Source organism: Aplysia californica, unplaced genomic scaffold (genome assembly GCF_000002075.1).
Source record: "Aplysia californica isolate F4 #8 unplaced genomic scaffold, AplCal3.0 scaffold00052, whole genome shotgun sequence".
In the NCBI taxonomy this organism is placed as follows: domain Eukaryota; kingdom Metazoa; phylum Mollusca; class Gastropoda; order Aplysiida; family Aplysiidae; genus Aplysia; species Aplysia californica.
The window spans coordinates 1,787,187-1,806,922 of NW_004797322.1; the positions used below are offsets into that span (position 1 = coordinate 1,787,187).

The 19,736-nt window shown below is 40.0% G+C and overlaps 1 protein-coding gene across 2 annotated transcripts in view; it reads right to left on the reverse strand.

The window, feature by feature from the left end:
- LOC101847707 (dnaJ homolog subfamily C member 13) overlaps nucleotides 1-19,736 on the reverse strand; it is a 336,952-nt gene that overhangs the window by 83,389 nt on the left and 233,827 nt on the right. For both annotated transcript variants that reach the window (XM_005092779.3, XM_005092778.3), the window contains 3 exons: nucleotides 5,170-5,286; nucleotides 1,013-1,066; nucleotides 30-156 (listed from right to left, as the gene is read on the reverse strand). In XM_005092779.3, the coding sequence (XP_005092836.1) occupies nucleotides 30-156; nucleotides 1,013-1,066; nucleotides 5,170-5,286 (298 nt within the window). The remainder of the gene's footprint in view (nucleotides 1-29; nucleotides 157-1,012; nucleotides 1,067-5,169; nucleotides 5,287-19,736) is intronic.

Below are 19,736 nucleotides of genomic sequence, written 5' to 3' on the forward strand. Positions count from 1 at the left end.
ATTATGTCCCCGCAGACACAACAACTGACCGGGGCTGGCCTTGATGATGTTCCTCAAAGCTTCCAGGGCCATTTCCACCTTGCCTAACCGCTCCACATGGTCTGGGCTGGGGTTGGCCTTCTGCTGCTGCTGTAGCATCATCAGTGAGTGTAGGTACTGGTTGTCAGAAAGGAGAAAAGCAGAGTTGTTGTTGCTTTTGTTTTGTAGTTTTAGATGTCATTGTTGTTAAGTGGTAACTGTGATTTACCATGACTTTAGCCATGAGCTGACAAGTTAGACTGTTTCTTAGCTTGAATAAAGAGATGAACATTGACATGAAATTGTAATTAAACCCTAGGAAAGAGCAAGACAAACTGACAGAAACAAGAGGGAAAGTAGAAATAAGTAGGTTCTCCAAATGGCACCCTCCAACCACTCATGTATTAACACTGAAAAGAGAGAGAAAAACCAGACCACACCATAGTGACCACTAACCACCCAAAATGGCAGACATTCAAACACAATGTTTCTGAACACAAAAATCTTGAATGCACATCTTAAAGAAACTGGTTGCTTAACAGAGACAGCTCACAGGGGACACCAAAGACAAATAGTCTGACCACAACAAACACAGGGAAAGGAAAACAGCTAAGAGCGTTGAAATGTTTGATTAAGTAACATGAGTCGAAAAAAGTCATGGAATTTGAAATATGTCCATGGTGAGTGCTCGGAACTGACAATTGTTTGAGTTTCATGCCCTGTTCAACACACAAGTTGTTAAAGAGGCTGGGCATCTAAATCATCATGTAGTTTTGATAGGACCTCGGTAAACGGGTGGAGAGCCTTGAAAAGTCTCTAAACAACCCAAATTCATCAACCATCCACATCACAACCTAGTGTGATACCACTGAGTTAATGGCTAGCCCATGAATGCTACACATGTTTCTGGACAATATGACAGTAAATACATAGCCTATTTGCATTTTGCACAATAAAAAGAAGAAAAGTCACGATTTTTCTTTTTCCATGTTACCTGCGCTTGAGAGCCCAAGAAATCCAATAAGTCAATGGTGAAGCCCTTAGGGTTCTGAAATTTAAAAAAAATGTTGAAGAGATTTACTTTAGGTAATCACATTGTTTACACATAATTATGGTGGTGCTGACCTTTGCATCACTTTTCAGAAGAAATCAGACACTCTTTCAGAATTCACAATTCAAATGAAGGTAGCTATTACATTCTTTAAAAAATATATGGAGCCAGATTTTCATGCTTTAGAGTAGGGCTGGATCCTGCTCGCCAAATTTGAGAGTGGCGATTCGCGATTCAGTCGGCTTCAAAGAGTCGCGAGTACGCGAGCGCTCGTGGAACTGTGGCGGAACACTGACTGAAACAGAACAGTGTCATATCAACGCCACTTGGCGAGCGCGAGTCCCACTCTTGTTGTCCCGCCATCCTCTCCGCTCCACACCCTTTGTTGCGCTGCTCTATCTACTGACCTCGATTAGTGACCCCCATAAATTCACCCCCCCCTCCCCACCCCATGATTCGCTAAAACAATGGCTCCATAAAATTCCTTCTGTCTATTAGTTGGACCCCTTTCATTTTGTTTTAATAGGGGGGTTGGACTATACCATCTTTTGTAAAATAAGGGGAGCCGTCCTAAGTGTTCTGTTCCGTTTTTGCGTTCGTGACTCGACTCAGCAGTAGGTTAAACAAGCCACAAGGTGGTGACAGCGACAGGGGAGTGAATCGGGAATCGTTTGGCGATACCGTTCTGCGTTCCGCTGAAGTGAATTGTGAATCGCGTTCCTCAGGCAAGAGTAGCGATTCAGTTCCGTTCTCGCCCTCGCGACCCAGCCCTACTTTAGAGCATAAGAATCTGTAAAAATTGAAAGTTTTGATTACTAATTATCATTACAAAATAGTCCATAATTGAGCTTTTGCTTTCCAGTTCCACTTAAAAAAAAATGGATGCATTGCCCCTTCAGTACAGGTTCAAGTCTGCATGGAAAAAAGCAAACGGGAATCCACAAAGCAGTTGAAGGGAGTTCCAGTTGCTGAGTGATCAGTGAGCTCAGGCTCAAAATGAAGTCAAGCCTGTGTAATGACATGGTGTTTCAATATAGGTAAGTGGCCATTAAGGTGAGTCCTCGAGCTGCACGCACAGTGGCGACCAGCAGTTCTGTGTGGGTTGTATAATATGTTTGTGATAGTATTTATTGTTAATGCATTATATTAATATACAGATATTTTGAATTTATGTACGTCAATGTAAAATACATTTTTCAGAGGGATCAACCAAGAGAATGTTTTTCTTTAAAAAAATTTGAGGACATATATTCCAAAGATGTACAGGGTGATCAAAAAAAAACTTAACAACTTATTTTGTAAATATCTTCCTCCATACTGAAGTTTTGCGTTTCAGATTTGAACATACCGTTTGGAAGCCAAAAGGAATTTGTCTGATATGTATTTTAGATTTGTCCATTGAATGGTTTTGCTCTATATAGCGCATTAAAAAAACCAACCCATTTTCAACCTTGTCGCCATTTTCATAGCATGACGCACCAGTTCGCATTAGGCCTACCACTAAAAGTAGTAACAATCGCGTCATATTACAAGCTACAGCATTCTAACAAGTCAACAGAAGTTTGCAGATATTATTTTTCTCAAATTTTGTTTGCCTACTCAGATCATGGCTACGTTTAGTAAAAGAGCAAAGAGCTTTTTGTATTGAACACTACGTCTCCACAAACTCACCGTCTCTGACATTTCGTAAGTTCTGCGCACGGCATGGAGAGAATGCTTAGATGCGCTCAAGACCTCTGGCGTCATGAGTTGAGAAGTTCCGTCAGTTTGGATCTATAGCGAATCAGAACTAAAAAGTTCTTTAAAATTAACCACTTCAGGTCGAACACGCATCATGCGCAGCCCTTTAAACTTCACCATAGTGCACATTTCAGTAGCCGAGTCCCATGCGACGTCTGTGCGTAGACGGCCTGCAGCTAGGACTTTCCTACACTTTAACAGTCTGCATTCTCATGGCAGATCTTAACCTACGACTATACCATGTTCATCTTCGCTAGGCCGAGATGACATGGATCAGAGCATTGCAATGTGTTCATGATTCCTCGATTGTCTTGTAGAGAGGGATCATTTTCTCGATGACATTTTGTTTAGTGCAAAGCCCATTTTCACCCTTCGAGATATGTTAACTCCAAAAATGCTCTCAATTGGGCACCCCACTCTATTGTCTCTAGAAGCCACTTCTTACTGAAAATGTACACTGTATGTGGCTTTAAAAACTAGTGGTTTAGCAGGTCCTTGTGTTACGGTGCCACTGAACATTTCGAACGACCCATAAAAAATGTGTCGAGTCCAAAAGAGGGAATGAGGAGCACTGCTTCTAGGAATTTCAGAATGAAATCATTAGGTTTTTAAAACTCTGTAAAAGAAATAAAATTTTGTTTAAATGTCACAGGGATGGAAAATTAATGTCAAAGAGAAAATAAAGAAAAATATCAACTAATCTCTTCACGACTTCCTTTACAAGATTTTTAAACATTGGTGAACTTTGCGTTTTTGGGTGCTTTTTTCTTTTAGCCGTTTCCGTTTTCAAAACATGTTTCTTCTTCACGGATTTATATCAAACAAATTCCTTTTGAATGAATTATGTCTGTTCCAAATTACAGTATTCTAGAACAAATTTTGCGAGAGATATTCAGAAAAAAAGTTTTAAAGTTTTTTTGGGATCACCCTGTATGTAGTGACAGCAAGACTGTTGTCTATTAGTCACAACTGAGGAGACTGGGGAAAGCAAAAACATGCTAGTCCTAAGTTCTAGATTGTCATGCAACAGTTAAAAGCACACGGGCAGCACATATTTTCCTGTTGTAGTAGAAAAAAATGACCAATTCTGGTGGGCTGATTCGACATGTATGTAACAAGAGAGTACCAGACAGATGGAACCAAACAGACTGGCATGGATAGAAAGAAGTAAAACGGGAGAGAAAAGTAGAAGGAAACAAAATAAGACAGCAAAGGTAGAAGGAAACAGAGAAGGGCAAAGACAGAAAGAAACAGAGAGGGGCAGAGATAGAAGTAAACAAAGAGCAGGGAAGATATAGAAGGATGACAAATGGAAGAAAACAAAGAGATGGACAGGGGTAGAAGGTAACTAGAAAGGGGCAGGGATAAAAGGTAACATGGAGACACAAGTACAAAAGAAAACAAAAAACTAAATGAAAAGAAGACAATATTGGAAAAAAAACGGTGATGTCAAATGATTTTTCTTCTTGCAAAAAATTGCACTCTAGATTTCCTGTTTCTTTCAAAAGCCAAATTCTTAAAAGTTTTCTTGTCCTACTATTGAATTGAAATATTTATTTAGTGATTACTTTATAGGCTACAGGTTTCATATTTTTTTGGTAAAATATATTTTTAAGCAAAGTTTTTTGTTTTAAAATGCAGCCAGATTTTCAATCAGTTAAAAACTATATAGAAGGCAGGCTTTGACCTACCTGTCAGGGCCAACCTGAGCTGAGAGGGATGCAATGTTCAAGTAGAAAGAGACCAAGATACTCGATCAAAAATTCTCCCAACACTGGAATCGAACTAGGGTCTTGTGTACACAATGGTGAAACGTCTACACCACAAGCACATCTGTGTTGCACAGTGGGGATTTTAAGAAAAGTAGTATGGTTTTGGACATCACAAGTTTTTCAGTATTTTATTTACTTTCCCTCCCGTCTCACACTCAGCTACCAGTTGTCCATTTTCTACTAAATATTGATGCGCTGAACACGAATATCAACTTCATTTCCGTCACAATTTAATAGTTTTTGAAATATTTGATTGTTTTTAACCGAGATAGACATGCTTTGGACCAATCGGGGGGTTCCAGGGGGGCCTGCCCCACTGGGGTAAAAGAAAATCTGGGGGGTTACAGGGGGGCATGCCTCCCTGTTTTTACCCATAATTTTATATTTTACAGTTAGATTTGAAATTGTTTTGAAAATAATTGATTTGCGACAGTTTTAGTGGCTTTATGTGTGATCTGCAGCAAACAGTACAGCAATTTGACCCTGAAACAGTGCATCTGTGAGCGGGAGTGAAAGTAAAAATTTACCAGTTTTTCTTTGAGCAATAAGGACAAAAGATAAAGAAAACAAGCCACATCATTTACAAACCTCCATCGGGAATGTTGGCTGCTCATTGAAGATGCGCACAAAGATTTCCCCAACAATCAGCTCCTTGGCGTGAATTTCAAAGACAAAATCGGAGCCGTAACTTGGGTCACATTCACCCTGAAATAAGTAGAAAAACAAATTTAGAGGATGACAAATATTCTCAGCTCAGTCTGGGGAGGGAATGCGCAGGTCGGAGGAAGGGGGTAAACTTTCTTTCCACTCACTTTCTATGCTACACCATTGAACAAGTCTACAGTTTGTACTGTATGTGTGCCAAGAGAAAGCGACGAAAGACCGTCCATATCATTTCGAACTAAAGGCTCAAAAAAAAAAAAAATTTATTCAAACGTATTTCCATTTTTAAAAAAAGGAAGTGGCTATTCTCACCCGGGTGAGAATAGAAATACGATCGACCTCTCACCCCAGGTGAGACTTGCCACCGTAGGCTATTCTCACCCGGTGTGAAATAAGACCTGTTTTTCCTAATTTCGGAATACTTTCTATCGATATGGATGATCAAATGGATAAAGGCAAAGAAAAGATTACGTTATAGCACAAAAGTAAGCTAATTTTATCGACTACAAAGATGCTATGGCTATTTCACTTTTCGAATCGAGCCGAACTACGGGGGTCGCCATTTTGTTTTGCCCGGAAGTTCTCGCAAGATCTACTCCTCCCTTCTTCTCTCTCTCTGTCTCTTTCTGAATACTGTCTATCGGTGTGGACGATCAAATTAACCAAAACAAAGTTAAAAAATGATGATAAAACACAAAACTAAATTAATTTGGTCGTCTACAAATATGTTACGGCTATTTAACTTTTCGAATCGAGCCAAACTACGCGGGTCGCCATTTTATTTTGCCCGGAAGTTCTCGCGCTACTCCTCTCTCTCCCTCTTTCTTTCTTTCTCTCTCTCTCTCTCTCCCTTCCTCTCTCTCTCTCTCGCAATCATGTGTGGGTGCGAGCGCAAAACAGGGAAACTTGAAGTCACCCCCCCCCCCCTCCCCCGGTCAAAAAATAGGTCACCAGCAAGGAGTTTAGAACTAACTTTTAATCTCCTTGGTCACCAGTCTGAGAGGCTGATCATGAGCTCGCCCGCCTCCCAGCGGTATCGATATATGGGTAAATGAGTTAGTCGCATAGAAATCTGCAGAGAACTCGCTAGTATGGTAACAGCACTGCATTCAAGCATTGTGTGACGTAAGCCTAGTCGTTGACATCCTTTCTGCTCTATACCAAGGCATAGACTGAACATACCTTTATTTTTATATATATATATATATATATATATATATATATATATATAATAAATATAAGGGAATGGGGTGGGTGGTACAGACAATGAGAGAAAGAGAGAAGAGGAGAGAGAGAGAGAGAGAGAGAGAGAGAGAGAGAGAGAGAGAGAGAGAGAGAGAGAGAGAGAGAGGGAGGGGGGGGGGGTGCGGGGCGGAGAGAGACAGATTTTGTTGCTTAGTAAGAGTTTTACGGCGCTCGCAACTGTATAAGGTCATATGAGCGCACGAAAAAAGGTTGGTTCTGTTCGCAACAATACACTGCACAGCCTTACTCTGGCCAGCACCTCTACTAAAAAGCTAAAAATTTGATGTAAATAAACTAATTTAAAACAACTTTTTAAATAACATTAAAAATTTTAAACAATCCCATTCACAACTTCCCATAAAGGCCAATAGCCTTTATAAAATCCAGGATTCTGTTGGGATCAACGACGGAAAACAGATCTTGCAAATTTTTGCATCTAAAATATTTCCTTCGGGTCTCTTCGAAGTCTAGACATTCTATTAAAATGTGTCTAATCGTAAAATATGTGTCGCACCCGACACAGAACGGCCTCTTATCTCCCTGAAGGAGGTATTTATGTGACAGGGACATGCGTGGCCGATGTATAATCGAGTAAAAATGACTTCGTCTTTTCTGGAGAGGTGCGAAGTATTTCGCGGTACCAGTTTGGGCTTAATGTTGTGAAGTTGGTGGCGTCGGTGGCCTAGTGGTTAGGCTCTCGGACTCGCAACCGTAAGGTCGTGGGTCCGAAACCCGTCAGGGGCCCGATGTTGTGTCCTTGGGAAAGGCACTTTGCACACCTTTTCCTCACTTCACCCAGGTGGAAATGGGTACCCGGCTATAGACAGTTAACGATCTTGTCAGTTTGATAGTGTTTGAGCGCGTGGAATCCGCCATGGAAGCCGAGAATGTTTCTGAGAGTTCTCAGAGGGTCTGCTGGGGTAATAATAGTTGTGAAGCGCATAGCTAGAGCATGCTCTTGAGCCTGGATATGCGCTATATAAATGCTATTTTTATTATTATTATTATTATTATTATTAACTTTGTTGTTTACTTGCTTTTTCCAACGAGTCTCCCACAGACTGGTAGGTGAAAAAGGAGGAATGGAAAGAGTGAGCAAAGAGAAAAGGAGAGAGAGAGAGAGAGAGAGAGAGAGAGAGAGAGAGAGAGAGAGAGAGAGAGAGAGAGACAGACAGACAGACAGACAGACAGACAGACAGACAGACAGACAGACAGACAGACAGACAGACAGACAGACAGACAGACAGACAGACAGAGACAGAGACGGGGGGGGGGGGGGGAAGGATGGCAATAAAGGAGGAAAACAAGATGTACTTCCTGCTGTAAAGCCCATATAGTCAGAATAGGCAATAGAAATGAAACCCATTATCACTATTTGACCACTCCATGGATACAATTCAATAGTAAAATAATTATGTAGCAATGCCCACCGAGAGCATTTTGTTCTGCCGATTTTTGGCCCCCGCAGCGGGGGTGTTTCATGGGACGCACTAACGCAAAGGTTGTTGTCTTCAACTCGCTCTCACGCCGCTTCTCGTGAATGGATATGAATGAAACTTGGCAGCCAATCAGAAAAGAGGTCAATCTCGTAGTATGCAGTTTGACAACATTGTAACCATCCTAGAAGCAGTCGAAAACGTTTGCGAAAGTGGTTGATGTGGTGCGCTTTGAAGGTTTTTCGGAGCTGTGATTTGTCAAACTGACTGATACGTTGTACACCATTTTTCTTTATTCCCTTAAAATTTCATGCATCTGTGTTTAGCGGTTTGGGCGTAATCTTTAAAAATGTGGGAGTAACTAAGGAAAAAAGCGACATTGCCATTTGCGCGTGCTGGGTGAACGGCCGGCGGCGTGGAAATTTCCACTGAGTGACGTCATCAGCCATCGGTCGCCTCGGGCGCTACAAACGAGGCCCCGCTTATGTGAACCGGAAAGGGGGGGAAGGATACTTGAAAACTAAACGGGGGCCTTGATAACTTGCGTTTTTGTTGCATTTTAGTCACAATACAATAGATGTAGTCATTTTTATTTGCTTGATTGCATGACAGAAGAATAGAAACAGAAAAGCAAACATCTTGAGAAGTGGTATGGCATTGTGTTTGCGTTATGAAAGCCTATTCCCCCCTCTTGGGAAAGCACACACTTGGACTCGTCCTGTGTGCTCTGTTTGGGAAAAGTGAGGCATTAAGATTGTTATTAAAGAGTATGGTACTTTTTTATTTCCAGTCTGGGAAGATAGTCCCTTTTTTCCATTTTTATCGTTACACTCGTGCATCCAGGAGCGCGCGCGCTTGAGAGAGAGAGAGAGAGAGAGAGAGAGAGAGAGAGAGAGAGAGAGAGAGAGAGAGAGAGAGAGAGAGAGAGAGAGAAAGAAAGAAAGAGAGAGAGAGAGAGAGAGAAAGGGGGGGGGGTGTAAATATGTTACATTTATTGTATGAGTTGTAGCCTACACATGCGAAATATTCCCATGACTTGTAAACTATATTATCTGAACGCATCTTAATCTACCACACAATAGGACACTGTCCAACAATGGATATACACAGAGACGATCTTATTTTCTATAACAAAGTATGCATGCTTTTACTAGTACAAAACTGGATTTATTAGTAGCTCTCTACTTACATTTTTGTGACAAATTGATCCAGAATATTGCTTGGCAAGGAAGAACCTTTTATGTTGCCAAGTTTCATTCAAATATCATGACTTTGGGAGAACATATGACTGATAATCTTTGTAAATCTGTAAAGAACGCCACTTTTTTACCTGTTAATGTCTTTACAACTCAAAAAGTATGACAGATATTAAAAATCTGACTGAATGACTAAATTCTGCTTTAAAAAATGTACTAGACTGCCAAGTTTCATTTACATATTCCAAGAAATAGGCGAGCTATGACAAATATTGTCTCAAAACGCACCGAAAAAGGCCAACATTTTTACCTATAAACGTCTTCATAACTCAAAAAATAGGATAGCTATGAAAAATCTGAACGTCCCATATTTTGGGGTTTTTTCATTATATAAAAGTGTACCAGAAATTAATTGATTAAAAAATCCGTAACTTTTTTGTTTATTGATGGATTTTTAAAATTCAAAAAGTTCTATGCTCAGTGAAGATAAAGCTACAAAATGCACCTATTTGCAAACATTTTCTGGCAAAAAAAGGATTTTCGTGGTCATTGCTAAATTATGCTGTTCGCATTGATATGGATAGCCAAAGAGAACACAACAAAAGAAAAAAGATTTCAAGAATAGCATGTATTATATTATGAATCTGAAACTTCTCCCTCTCCACCAACATGTACTTTTCTTCCTATTACGTATGCATTCACCGAACAACGGTAGCGATAACTGCAGGGACGGTAAAAGGATTCCTGTGAAGTTAAAAATTGTTTTACAGTCGCAGGAGCTTTGATAATGGTCTCTTAGTACAGATGTATGCTAAAATGAAAAAAAAAACCCAGTCAAATTAAATCACACCCGATCACCTCTCACCCCCCCCCCCCCCCCCCCCCAAAGAAAAAAAATTAAATAGTAAAAAATACAAAATCACATCTCACACATCAGCTCAATACAAAAAAAACCCACAACAACAAACAAACAAACTATTTTCTTTAGCCAGCGAAGTAAATCAAATTGGCATCAAATGAAGGCATAAAAAGAAAACAAAACAATACTCGGAAGTACACATAGGCCTACACTGAATGTATGCAGAAGAAAAAAAACACACACACACACACGCTCTCTCTCCTCTCTCTCTCTCTCTCTCTCTCTCTCTCTCTCTCTCTCTCTCTCTCTCTCTCTCTCTCTTTCTCGCGCGGCCTTTCCTTTTCGTATTAATACTAAGCCAGCACCCCTGGTCCCCCCCCCCCCTCTTCGTCCAACACCCCTTTCTCTTTCTCGCTTTCTTATTTCAAATAAACATGCATGTGTCGTACATAAGAATGTAAAAGTGCCTTAATAATGAAGTGCACCGAACCAGTGTGCCATTGACATGCAAGATTTTTCGTGTATGTAGTAAGATTATATAAATTGTAGTCGGAAAGATATTTGTTTTGTTCTTAACTGACCACCCTAAACCATTTAATAGAAAAAAAACATTTGTTTGTTTTAGTAGGAGTTTTACGGCGCTCGCAACTGCATAAGGTCTTAAAATGAGCGCGCGAAACACACGTCGGTTGCATTCAGAACAGTTCACTGCACGGTTTGGAGCGGGTCAACGATCAGATTTTAAAATGGTAAAAGCTTGAGGTAAAATAACAATCAGAAAACGATAACCTGCTTAAAATCAACTATCTACAAGGTTAGCGGGGACCGCACGGTGGCGGTTTGCGGAAATTGCACGGACTTGCAATGCAGCGGCGCAGAAAAACACTCCAACACCACTACAAGGCCTAGAGTGTCGACACATGGGTCCTAATCACGGCTGACTGAAATTATCAGACCTCCTCAGCGTGACCGTAATCTGAAAATGTGGAGGCGAGACAGAACTAGGTCACAACGCGGGAGTCACATTCAACAGCTGATTGTCATATCATTTCCATAAATAGCATTGTGCTAAGTGTTCAACATATTCCCTGCAGAAATAAAGAAATATCCTTCAATACCAATTAGCTTTCAATGTGCACTTTACATTTTTCCATTTATGAAAATGTTCTTCATTTTAATTACTTTTGTTTTTTTACTTGAAAAAACATTTCTGAAATTTAATAGGTCAGGGGAGGTGAGAAGAACAGTGACAGAAGTAAACAAAGTTTTCAAAATGTCAGCCGCCTTGCCTTGTGACGTGAAACGTGTGACATGAGGATAGGACTAGTATTTCATTTGGATTATCAATTTCAGTGCTTTCTAATGGAATACATTGAACAGAATTGTTGAAAATGGGCAGAAAATGTTGTGTTGCTGGGTGCAGATCAAATTATGACTCTACTGACAAGGTTACCGTTTTTTAGGCCTAGATCTAGACCAGATCTAGATCTACCCAAAGACAAAGATGAGAGAGAACGTTGGATGAAAGCAATCCCAAGCGACAATATACCCGATACTGCAAATACTGTTGTTTGTATTAAACATTTTCCAGATGGATTTGAAACTAATTTTGTTAACGGAATATTAGACCAAAAAAAACCCCCATCGTTGTTTTCTAATATGCCCAAAAGTTTAATTTCAATACCAGTGCCCTTAGCAAGAACAACATGTAGAGCTAGTTATTCAGTCAGATCAGTTGAACGTGACCAGTTAGAAGAATATTCCGTGCAGCAATCGCGTTTCAGTTTCCTGATGATAGCCAACTACATATTTTAACAGAATATGCTAATTTTCCTGCAAGTAAAAAGGGCTCACATGGAAAAAGGGAAAAAATACTGACAGCTGACACAGCCACTGCTATACAGCATACGTGCTTGGGTGTTGTTGAAATAACCATTTTGCCAACAAATCGATATGTGTACTGCTAGGAAAATTCACAACTGGTCCATTGGAAAACTAAAACAAGGAAATACTTTACTTTTACTTTTTCATCCTCTGTTGCCGTTAAGCGCCGAGGGGAGATGCAGTTTTCTATGGTAGGCCAGCTCCGCAGCTCTTTCACTTGTGATGTTATGTTTTTTTAGGGTTTCCTTGACACCCTCGATCCACCTTTTGCGTGGCCTTCCTCTTCCTTTATAGCCCGAGTGCTTGGTGTTGTAAGCTCTCGAGGCTGGCTGGTCAGGTGACATGCGTAACAGGTGGCCAAACCATTTTATCCTCCGTCTTTCTATGTAATGCAGGCAGGACTCAGTGCCGATAGCTGCTCTTACGTCTTCATTTCTCTGCCTGTCTCGTCTTGTGATGTTAAAGGTTTTGCGGATACATTTCATTTCGCATGCGGTGATGTTGCTTTCATGGATTTTGCTTAAGGTCTAGGTCTGGCACTGATAGCATAATGTTGGTATGAATATTGAGGTGACAAGCTGTCTCTTTGTGTCCATGGAGATGTTTGGATGAGATAGGAGGGGTGCGAGCTGGTAGGTGACAGCGTTGGCTTTTTGAGTTCGCATTTCTATTTCTGTCTATGGACCCGTTTTCAGAAAAAAGTGCTGCCAAGATATTTAAACTCCTTCACCTGTTTCAGTTGTTTACTATCGACATGGGTGTTCAGGGGACAATGGTTTCGGCTCACTTTCATAACTTCTGTTTTTGATGTGCTTATTTTCATGTTGAATTTCTCACAGGTGTTGTTGAGTTCTGTAGTGTGATTTTGGAGGCTTTGTTGGTTTGGACGAATAAGACATTGGTCGTCTGCGAACCGAAATTCATTTAGGCTTTCTGGGCTTTGGTTTGCTTCTTGCGTTATTGAGTCCATATATATTATAAACAGGAGGGGAGATAGAACGCATCCCTGTCGTACTCCAGATCTTACTTTGAAGCAGTCTGTATTGCCTTCCTTCGTTCTTACTGAGCTTCTGCTGTTGGTATATAGAGCTCTGACATTATCTAACATTGTCCTCTGACGCCATACGTTTCGAGTGTCTTCCAGAGTTTTGTATGGTTTACTCTGCCAAAGGCCTTCTCCTCGTCCATAAAGACGATGTTGGATTCTTTGTTGTGTTCAATTGTTTTCTCGCATATCTGTCGTAACGCGAATACGGCATCCGTGCATTCTCTTCCCTTTCGGAATCCAAACTGAGCTTTGCTCAGATTTCTCTCTACAATAGGTCTTATGCGCTGCTCTAGTATCTTGGCGTACATTTTTCCTTAGTGGTTTAACAATGAGATGTCTCTATATGTTGTGCAGTTCGCGTTTGTCGCCCCTTTTTCCATAATGGTACCACTATGGCTTTCTGCTAGTCTTCTGGGCATTTTCTCTGTTGAAAATACTCCTCAGCCACAGTATACCGGTGTTTCCACAAGCTCTTATGGGTTCCGCTGTGATGCCATCTGGTCCCGGGGCTTTGTTCTTGGGGCTTTGTTCTTGGGGCTCGCTGGTCTTGAGTGCCTTTTCTATTTCACTGGGAAGTATTGGTGGTTTTGTTTGATCTCCATACGATGGTTGGAATTCTACGTGTTGTCCGTGGCAAGCGTCTGTGTTGAGCAGTTCTTGGAAGTAATTTTCCAATCTTTTCTTAATTGCATGTTTGCCGAGAATGGCGTTTCCCTCTTTGTCGTTTATAATGCATGTCGGGTTGTATGGGTCTTTCCTTATCCGCATGCTCTTCACACTTTTATAAAATTCTCTTGAGCTTTCCTTGCAGACTTTGGTCAGTTTCTCGCCATAAATTTTCCATGCATTAATTTTCTTTAGCAGTTTTGATGATTCTTTTGGTCTCTCTTCTCGCTTTCCTGTATTCTATATAGTCTTCTTCGGTCTTTGACTTCTGCCATTTTTTGAATTTCTTCTTTTTCATTCGAATTGCTTCTTTGGTTTCACCATTCCACCAGCATGTTGTTCTGCCTTTGTTTCTACCTATTCGTTTGGTGTCACAACAGTTTTTTAGTATTTCTGACAGGGATTTTTTGAATATTTGTCATTCGTCTTCTATGTCCTTGATCTCAGGTGACAGTTTAGAGTATTCCTAGGTAATGTCATCCTCAACTGCTTTCTTGATGTCTGGTTATTCCAATTTTCTTAGGTTAGTCGTGGTTTTTCCCCTGTTCTTCTTTGTTTGCTTTACGTTGTTGGTTGTGAGAGTAAGTATCACAGGTCTGTGGTCCGTGTCGATGAGGTAGTTTGGAACCGCTCTCGAATCTTTGGCTGTATGTCCTTTGTTTTCTGTACATCAGGATGAAATCAATTTGTGATGCATGGTTCAGGACACTCCATTTGTACCAGGTCTTGATTTGGCTTTGTCTATGTTGGAAAAATGTGTTTGTAATCATCATGTCGTGCTCAGCGCATAGATTTAGTATCATTTCTCCATTGCTGTTGCAGTCTGTATCTTTATCGCCGTGGAGTCCCAAGGACTCTTCCCAGGGGGTTCTTCTTCGTCCAACTCTATCAATTAAATCTCCCAAGATAAATACATCTTCTTTGTTCTTGATGGTGTTAATAATGTGGTCACTCTGGTCTTGGAAATATGATTGTCTATCTTCCTCAGTATAGCTGTCGTTACAAGGAGCGTATGTTTGGATGTACGTTGCTGTTTTGCCACCCTATATGAGTTTTATGCTCACTATTCTCTCTGAGATCTGATTGATTTCATGATAGATTGTATCGATTTTGGCTGGGTGTATGATGAAAGCTACACCATGTTTGGCTGACAAGTTAATGGTGGAACATATTTCACAAATGCTCAGCAAATTTTAGAAAAATTGAACTTAATGAAAATAAAAGTTTTGTTAAGACTTAATTTATATGTATCAGGTTTACATTCTGAATCGGGTCATTCTTGTGAAAAATGTGTATTTCAAAGGACTCAAGAAGTCTGTGAACTGATAGAATCATAGCCAGAAATGGAGAATTCAGTCAAAACAGAAATTAAGTACATTGCTGGGGGCTATGTCATAAGAAAAGGCAAAAAACCTAAAAAAGGATAGTTTTTGTTACTTTGAAAAGCAATGGGGAGTTTACATCTTCTTTGAGTAGAGGAGGCCTAGTTCAAGCTGGGGACTCAGCATGTCAGGGGACCATCTTTTGCTACATAACCTTTCAGTCAGTGTGTGACAAGGTAGGCCTGTGCAGAAACTCTTAATGAGTGACATATTTATGGACATCTCACAGTATTATGGTTTTGAGATGAGACAACACAACTGCTTTATCATGAGCAATATTTTGCAAAACAATTTCTGCAAGATATCTAATCCACCATCTGAGAAAAAGCCTAAACAGAAAGTCCTAAAGCTGTCTTCATAAACATTGTAAGTTAAACCTTTTTCGTAATACTTACACTGTTATGTTTGTGAACGCATGTGTCTACTATGTCTCTACTATGTGTGTATACATGCTTACATGACATGTAGGTGTGTATTACCCATACTTGGCAATAAATTATTGCATGCTTGCATTATGAATTACATGTAGCATATTTTCTTTAGCGCATAGAGCATGGATTGGGTTTTCCATGGATATGTGCTACAAAATGCTATCTTTATTTATTCTTCTCCTTTCTCTCATTATTTTCTGTGCCAATTGTCAATGGGAAGTGAAACTCTTTTACCGCACCTAGAACGAGAAATGAGACTAGAACTGGAGTCTAGATGTAGAAATCTAGTTATCATAAATCAACCAATTAAGATAATATTTGTAGTTGTACAATAAGCACAGTCTTAATTGATTCCCCTTTCGGTGATCTGATTGCGCTGCCGGGACTGCCATCCTATTGTCTCGCGTAGGCTACTGCGACCTCGTTTTAAACTGGCCTCCACATTTTCAGACTACGGTCACGCTGAGGAGGTATATATATATATAATAATAATAATAATAATAATAATAATGATCGGAAGAGCGTTGTGTGTGTGTGTGTGTGTGTGTGTGTGTGTGTGTGTGTGTGTGTGTGTGTGTAGTGTGTGTGTAGTGTGTGTGTAGTGTGTGTGTATCTATCAATCCTCTCGACCACATCGAGGCAGGCCAAAATATTCACTTTTAAAAAAGATCGAGCCGACTAGATCATAAAAAATTAAATATATTAAATATTTTTCATAATATGAGCAAATTAATTTTGAGGCGCTGATTTTTTTTCTCAATCTTGCCATTATTACTCGAAGCAATATTTTTGTAAAATGACTCACAAGGCAAATTGTTATATTACACTCAGTGGCACCTGGTGTTTTAGGTAAAGCTATAAAAACTGACTTCAGCATATCCTCTGGGATCTCACCGCTGTCATAGCATTTAGGAGCTTTGCTCAGTGCCTAGTTCTTCAAGCGCGACAATCACCTCAACTGGAATAGTACCTGGCTATATGGCTTTTCCTCGTTTCATTTTCCTAATGGCAGCTTGCGCTTCTGCTTTCGGTGCTGGCGGTCCATTGATTTCATTCTTTATTACCGGTTTTCTCGTCTATTATATTTGAAACGTTCTTCTAAGTATTCTGACCATCTGTTTAAGACATCCCCTGTATTTGAGCATCCTTTTATCCCACTTACTTCTTCGATTTTGTAATGCATATATTTGCTGTCTTTGTTTTGATTCTTCTCTATTCGTTGACACAGATCATTTATCTGTGTTTCTTTTGATTCGTTGCATTTTTTTCTTTATTTCCCTGTTTAAGATGAGCTTTTCCATATTTAATTTTACCTGTCTTCTCTCTTCCATTAGTTTTAATATGTCCTGGGCCATCCATTTTCTATTTGCTCTTTTAGCTTTCGGGGGGATATATTTTTCCATTATTGAGTCTTTCATTTTCCTCCATATTCTTCCGATTTAGTAGTGTTTTCCTGAGCTTGAAATTTATTGCTTACATCTTTGGAGAAACGTTCTTTCAGTTCTCGATTTGTCTTTAAAAAACCTATGTCAAATTTTGGTAAGCACTTTGCCTCTTTTAGTTTCTTCAGTCTCATCTGCATTTTACACATGACTGACACACGGTCACTATCACAGTCTGCTCCTGGCAGTGATTTAGACGATTAAATTGCATTTCTAAAACGTTTCAGAATAAGCATGAAGTCTATTTGATTTCTACTTCTATCGCCAGGACTCTTCCAAGTGTATCGTCTTCTTGGGTGATTTTTATACCAGGTGTTTGATATTATAAAATTATTTTCTCTGCACCATTCTATCAGTCGTTTCCTGCGTTCATTCTCTTTACCGAGTCCCCACAGCCTAACTATATATTCTATACGTGCACTTCCTACTTTGGCATTTAAGTCCTCCATGACTACATTTACATCTTGTGATTTTAACTGTTTCATTGTCTTATCAAGGTCTTCATTTAAAAAAGATATCAATTTCCTCGTTGTCGTGCTCTGATGTTAGAGCATATATATGGATGAAACCTATGTCTAAAGGTTTTCCTTCTAATTTAGCCACGATGACTGTTGATGTCACTCCCCAAAAACCTTTGATGCTCTTTGCTGTTGCTCCGTCAAATAAAACTCCGACTTCCTTTTCATGGGCTTTTCCTCCTGAGTATACGATTATTTTGGATCCTCTTTTAATAAAGCCTGACCCCTCCCATCTAACTTCTGAAAGGCCTAACATACTTAGCTTCATCCTATCCATTTCCTGCTCTATATGATCTAATTTGACTTTCTGGTACATTGTTCTCATATTCCATGTGGCTATGTTAAGTTGTCTATTTTTGCAGCCAGTAGCTGGACGACGATCGGGCGCCACTTGCTGCCCGTGGCAGTTCCTATCGAGCGGGGAGTTCAGAACTGGATCATGAAACCACTTAACACTGTTATCTAAGAAATGAATGCTCTTTTCCATGATTGTTCTAGGAAGCCAGAAATGTCATTGTCTTAAAAAAGCGTATGTGTATTTGGGGGTGGGGTGGGGGTGGGGGGGGGGGCATGCTTCATTAATAATTTAAATGGAGTAACAACCAAAGTGACAAAAGCAGTGCAACTACAGGAAACTCCACGACACTTAAAATTTTGTTGTGTGAGTAAAACTTTAATTCTAAGATGTCTGGAGAGTGACTAGTCAAGTTTTAAAGCGAAAAAAATATGCGTTGAGAATTGTGCTTTGCTTTGCTCATTCGGTATTCTAGTATTAGACAAGAATATTTACAAGTGCTTACATAATTTCCGAGGCAACGTTCTCGGAGTCTTCGAGATTAGTGTTGTAAGTCCCAATTTAGTTTCAGTCAAAATATGTAGTGTTTATCTACCACGTTTGATGAGCTCAGATAAACAGAAAATACCGTGAATAGAAAAGTTTTAACAAACGAAACAAAATAAAAGCCGAAAAGACGCAAACAAATCTTAAACGACAAAATAAGAAAAGGTTTCCTACTAGGTACACTCCATAGCAGTCATATATTATACCCTGGGAACAAAAGAACAAGAAAGTAAAAAAAATAATAAACAAACAAAAGGGAATCCAAATTAATTTCGTTTCCTCTTTCCTTGTTGTAAGATAAAAATAGGGATATCAGAATGTCGACAAAATGTAAATCTATGACCTTTCGTCAGACAATAGATACAGCGTTCAAAGTACATAGATCTAGCCAAATATTACTAGTAATATGATTTTTAAACAAACACAAAAAGCCGTTTACAACTATCATTATATTATTCAAAGAATGATCAATAGCGCGAAAAAGCAAGATAAAGAAAATGAAACAGACAGACAAGTAGACCAATTGACTGTCTAATCGACAAAGACACTAAGACACGAGATCAGGAGGAAGGGGGAGGTAAGTAAATAAGGCACAGCGAGAGAGATATAAAGCGAGACAAAGAAAGAGGGAGGGTGAGAGGGAAAGAGGAGGACGTGATTAAAGAATATGGTGTGAGGGAGGGAGAGAAGAGAGAGGCGTCGTATGTTACCAAGTTAGCCTGGGCACGCTAGACTGAAACAGCTCGTCTCCTTAATGATTAAAGAATATGGTGCGAGGGAGGGAGAGAATAGAGAGAGCCGTCCTATGTTACATATGTTACCAAGTTAGCCTGGGCACGCTAGACTGAAACAGCCCGCCTCCTGAAGGAGGACAAAGGGTTGGTGGTGGCGGGGAGGAGGGGGTAAGCTGGCTAAACCGTCGATACAGAATCGCTTGAGAAAGTGTGGATGATGTAACTGATTTCGTGGTGACGTCACAAGCCAAATGTTGACCTCACTGACTTGACGCTGACGTCACACTCACCGTATTTTGACGTCACTTACACGTTGTTGACGTCATTGACTGTATGATGACATCAGCACCGTGTATTGACGTCATCCTTACTGTGTGCGGACGTCAACTGGCCATATGCTGACGAGTGGGTGGTCGGCAGGTGCTCTGGGTGGTTTGCTTCTTCTTTCCTATCAAACATCTGTTGTCCTTATCTCTCTTTTATTATCTGTTTGTTACTCTCTAATGATACCTCTAATCTTTGTAACTTATAATGTGACGTATTTGTATTACAAGTGCGTTAAAGCTCTTACTTAAACTAAAGTATGTATACAAATGTACACTGACGTAACGGTTACTGTAGACTGACGTAACGCTTACTGTAGACTGACGTGACACTTACTGCAGACTGACGTACCACTTACTGTAGACTGACGTGACACTTACTGTAGACTGACGTGACACTTACTGTAGACTGACGTGACACTTACTGCAGACTGACGTGACACTTACTGTAGACTGACGTGACACTTACTGTAGACTGACGTGACAC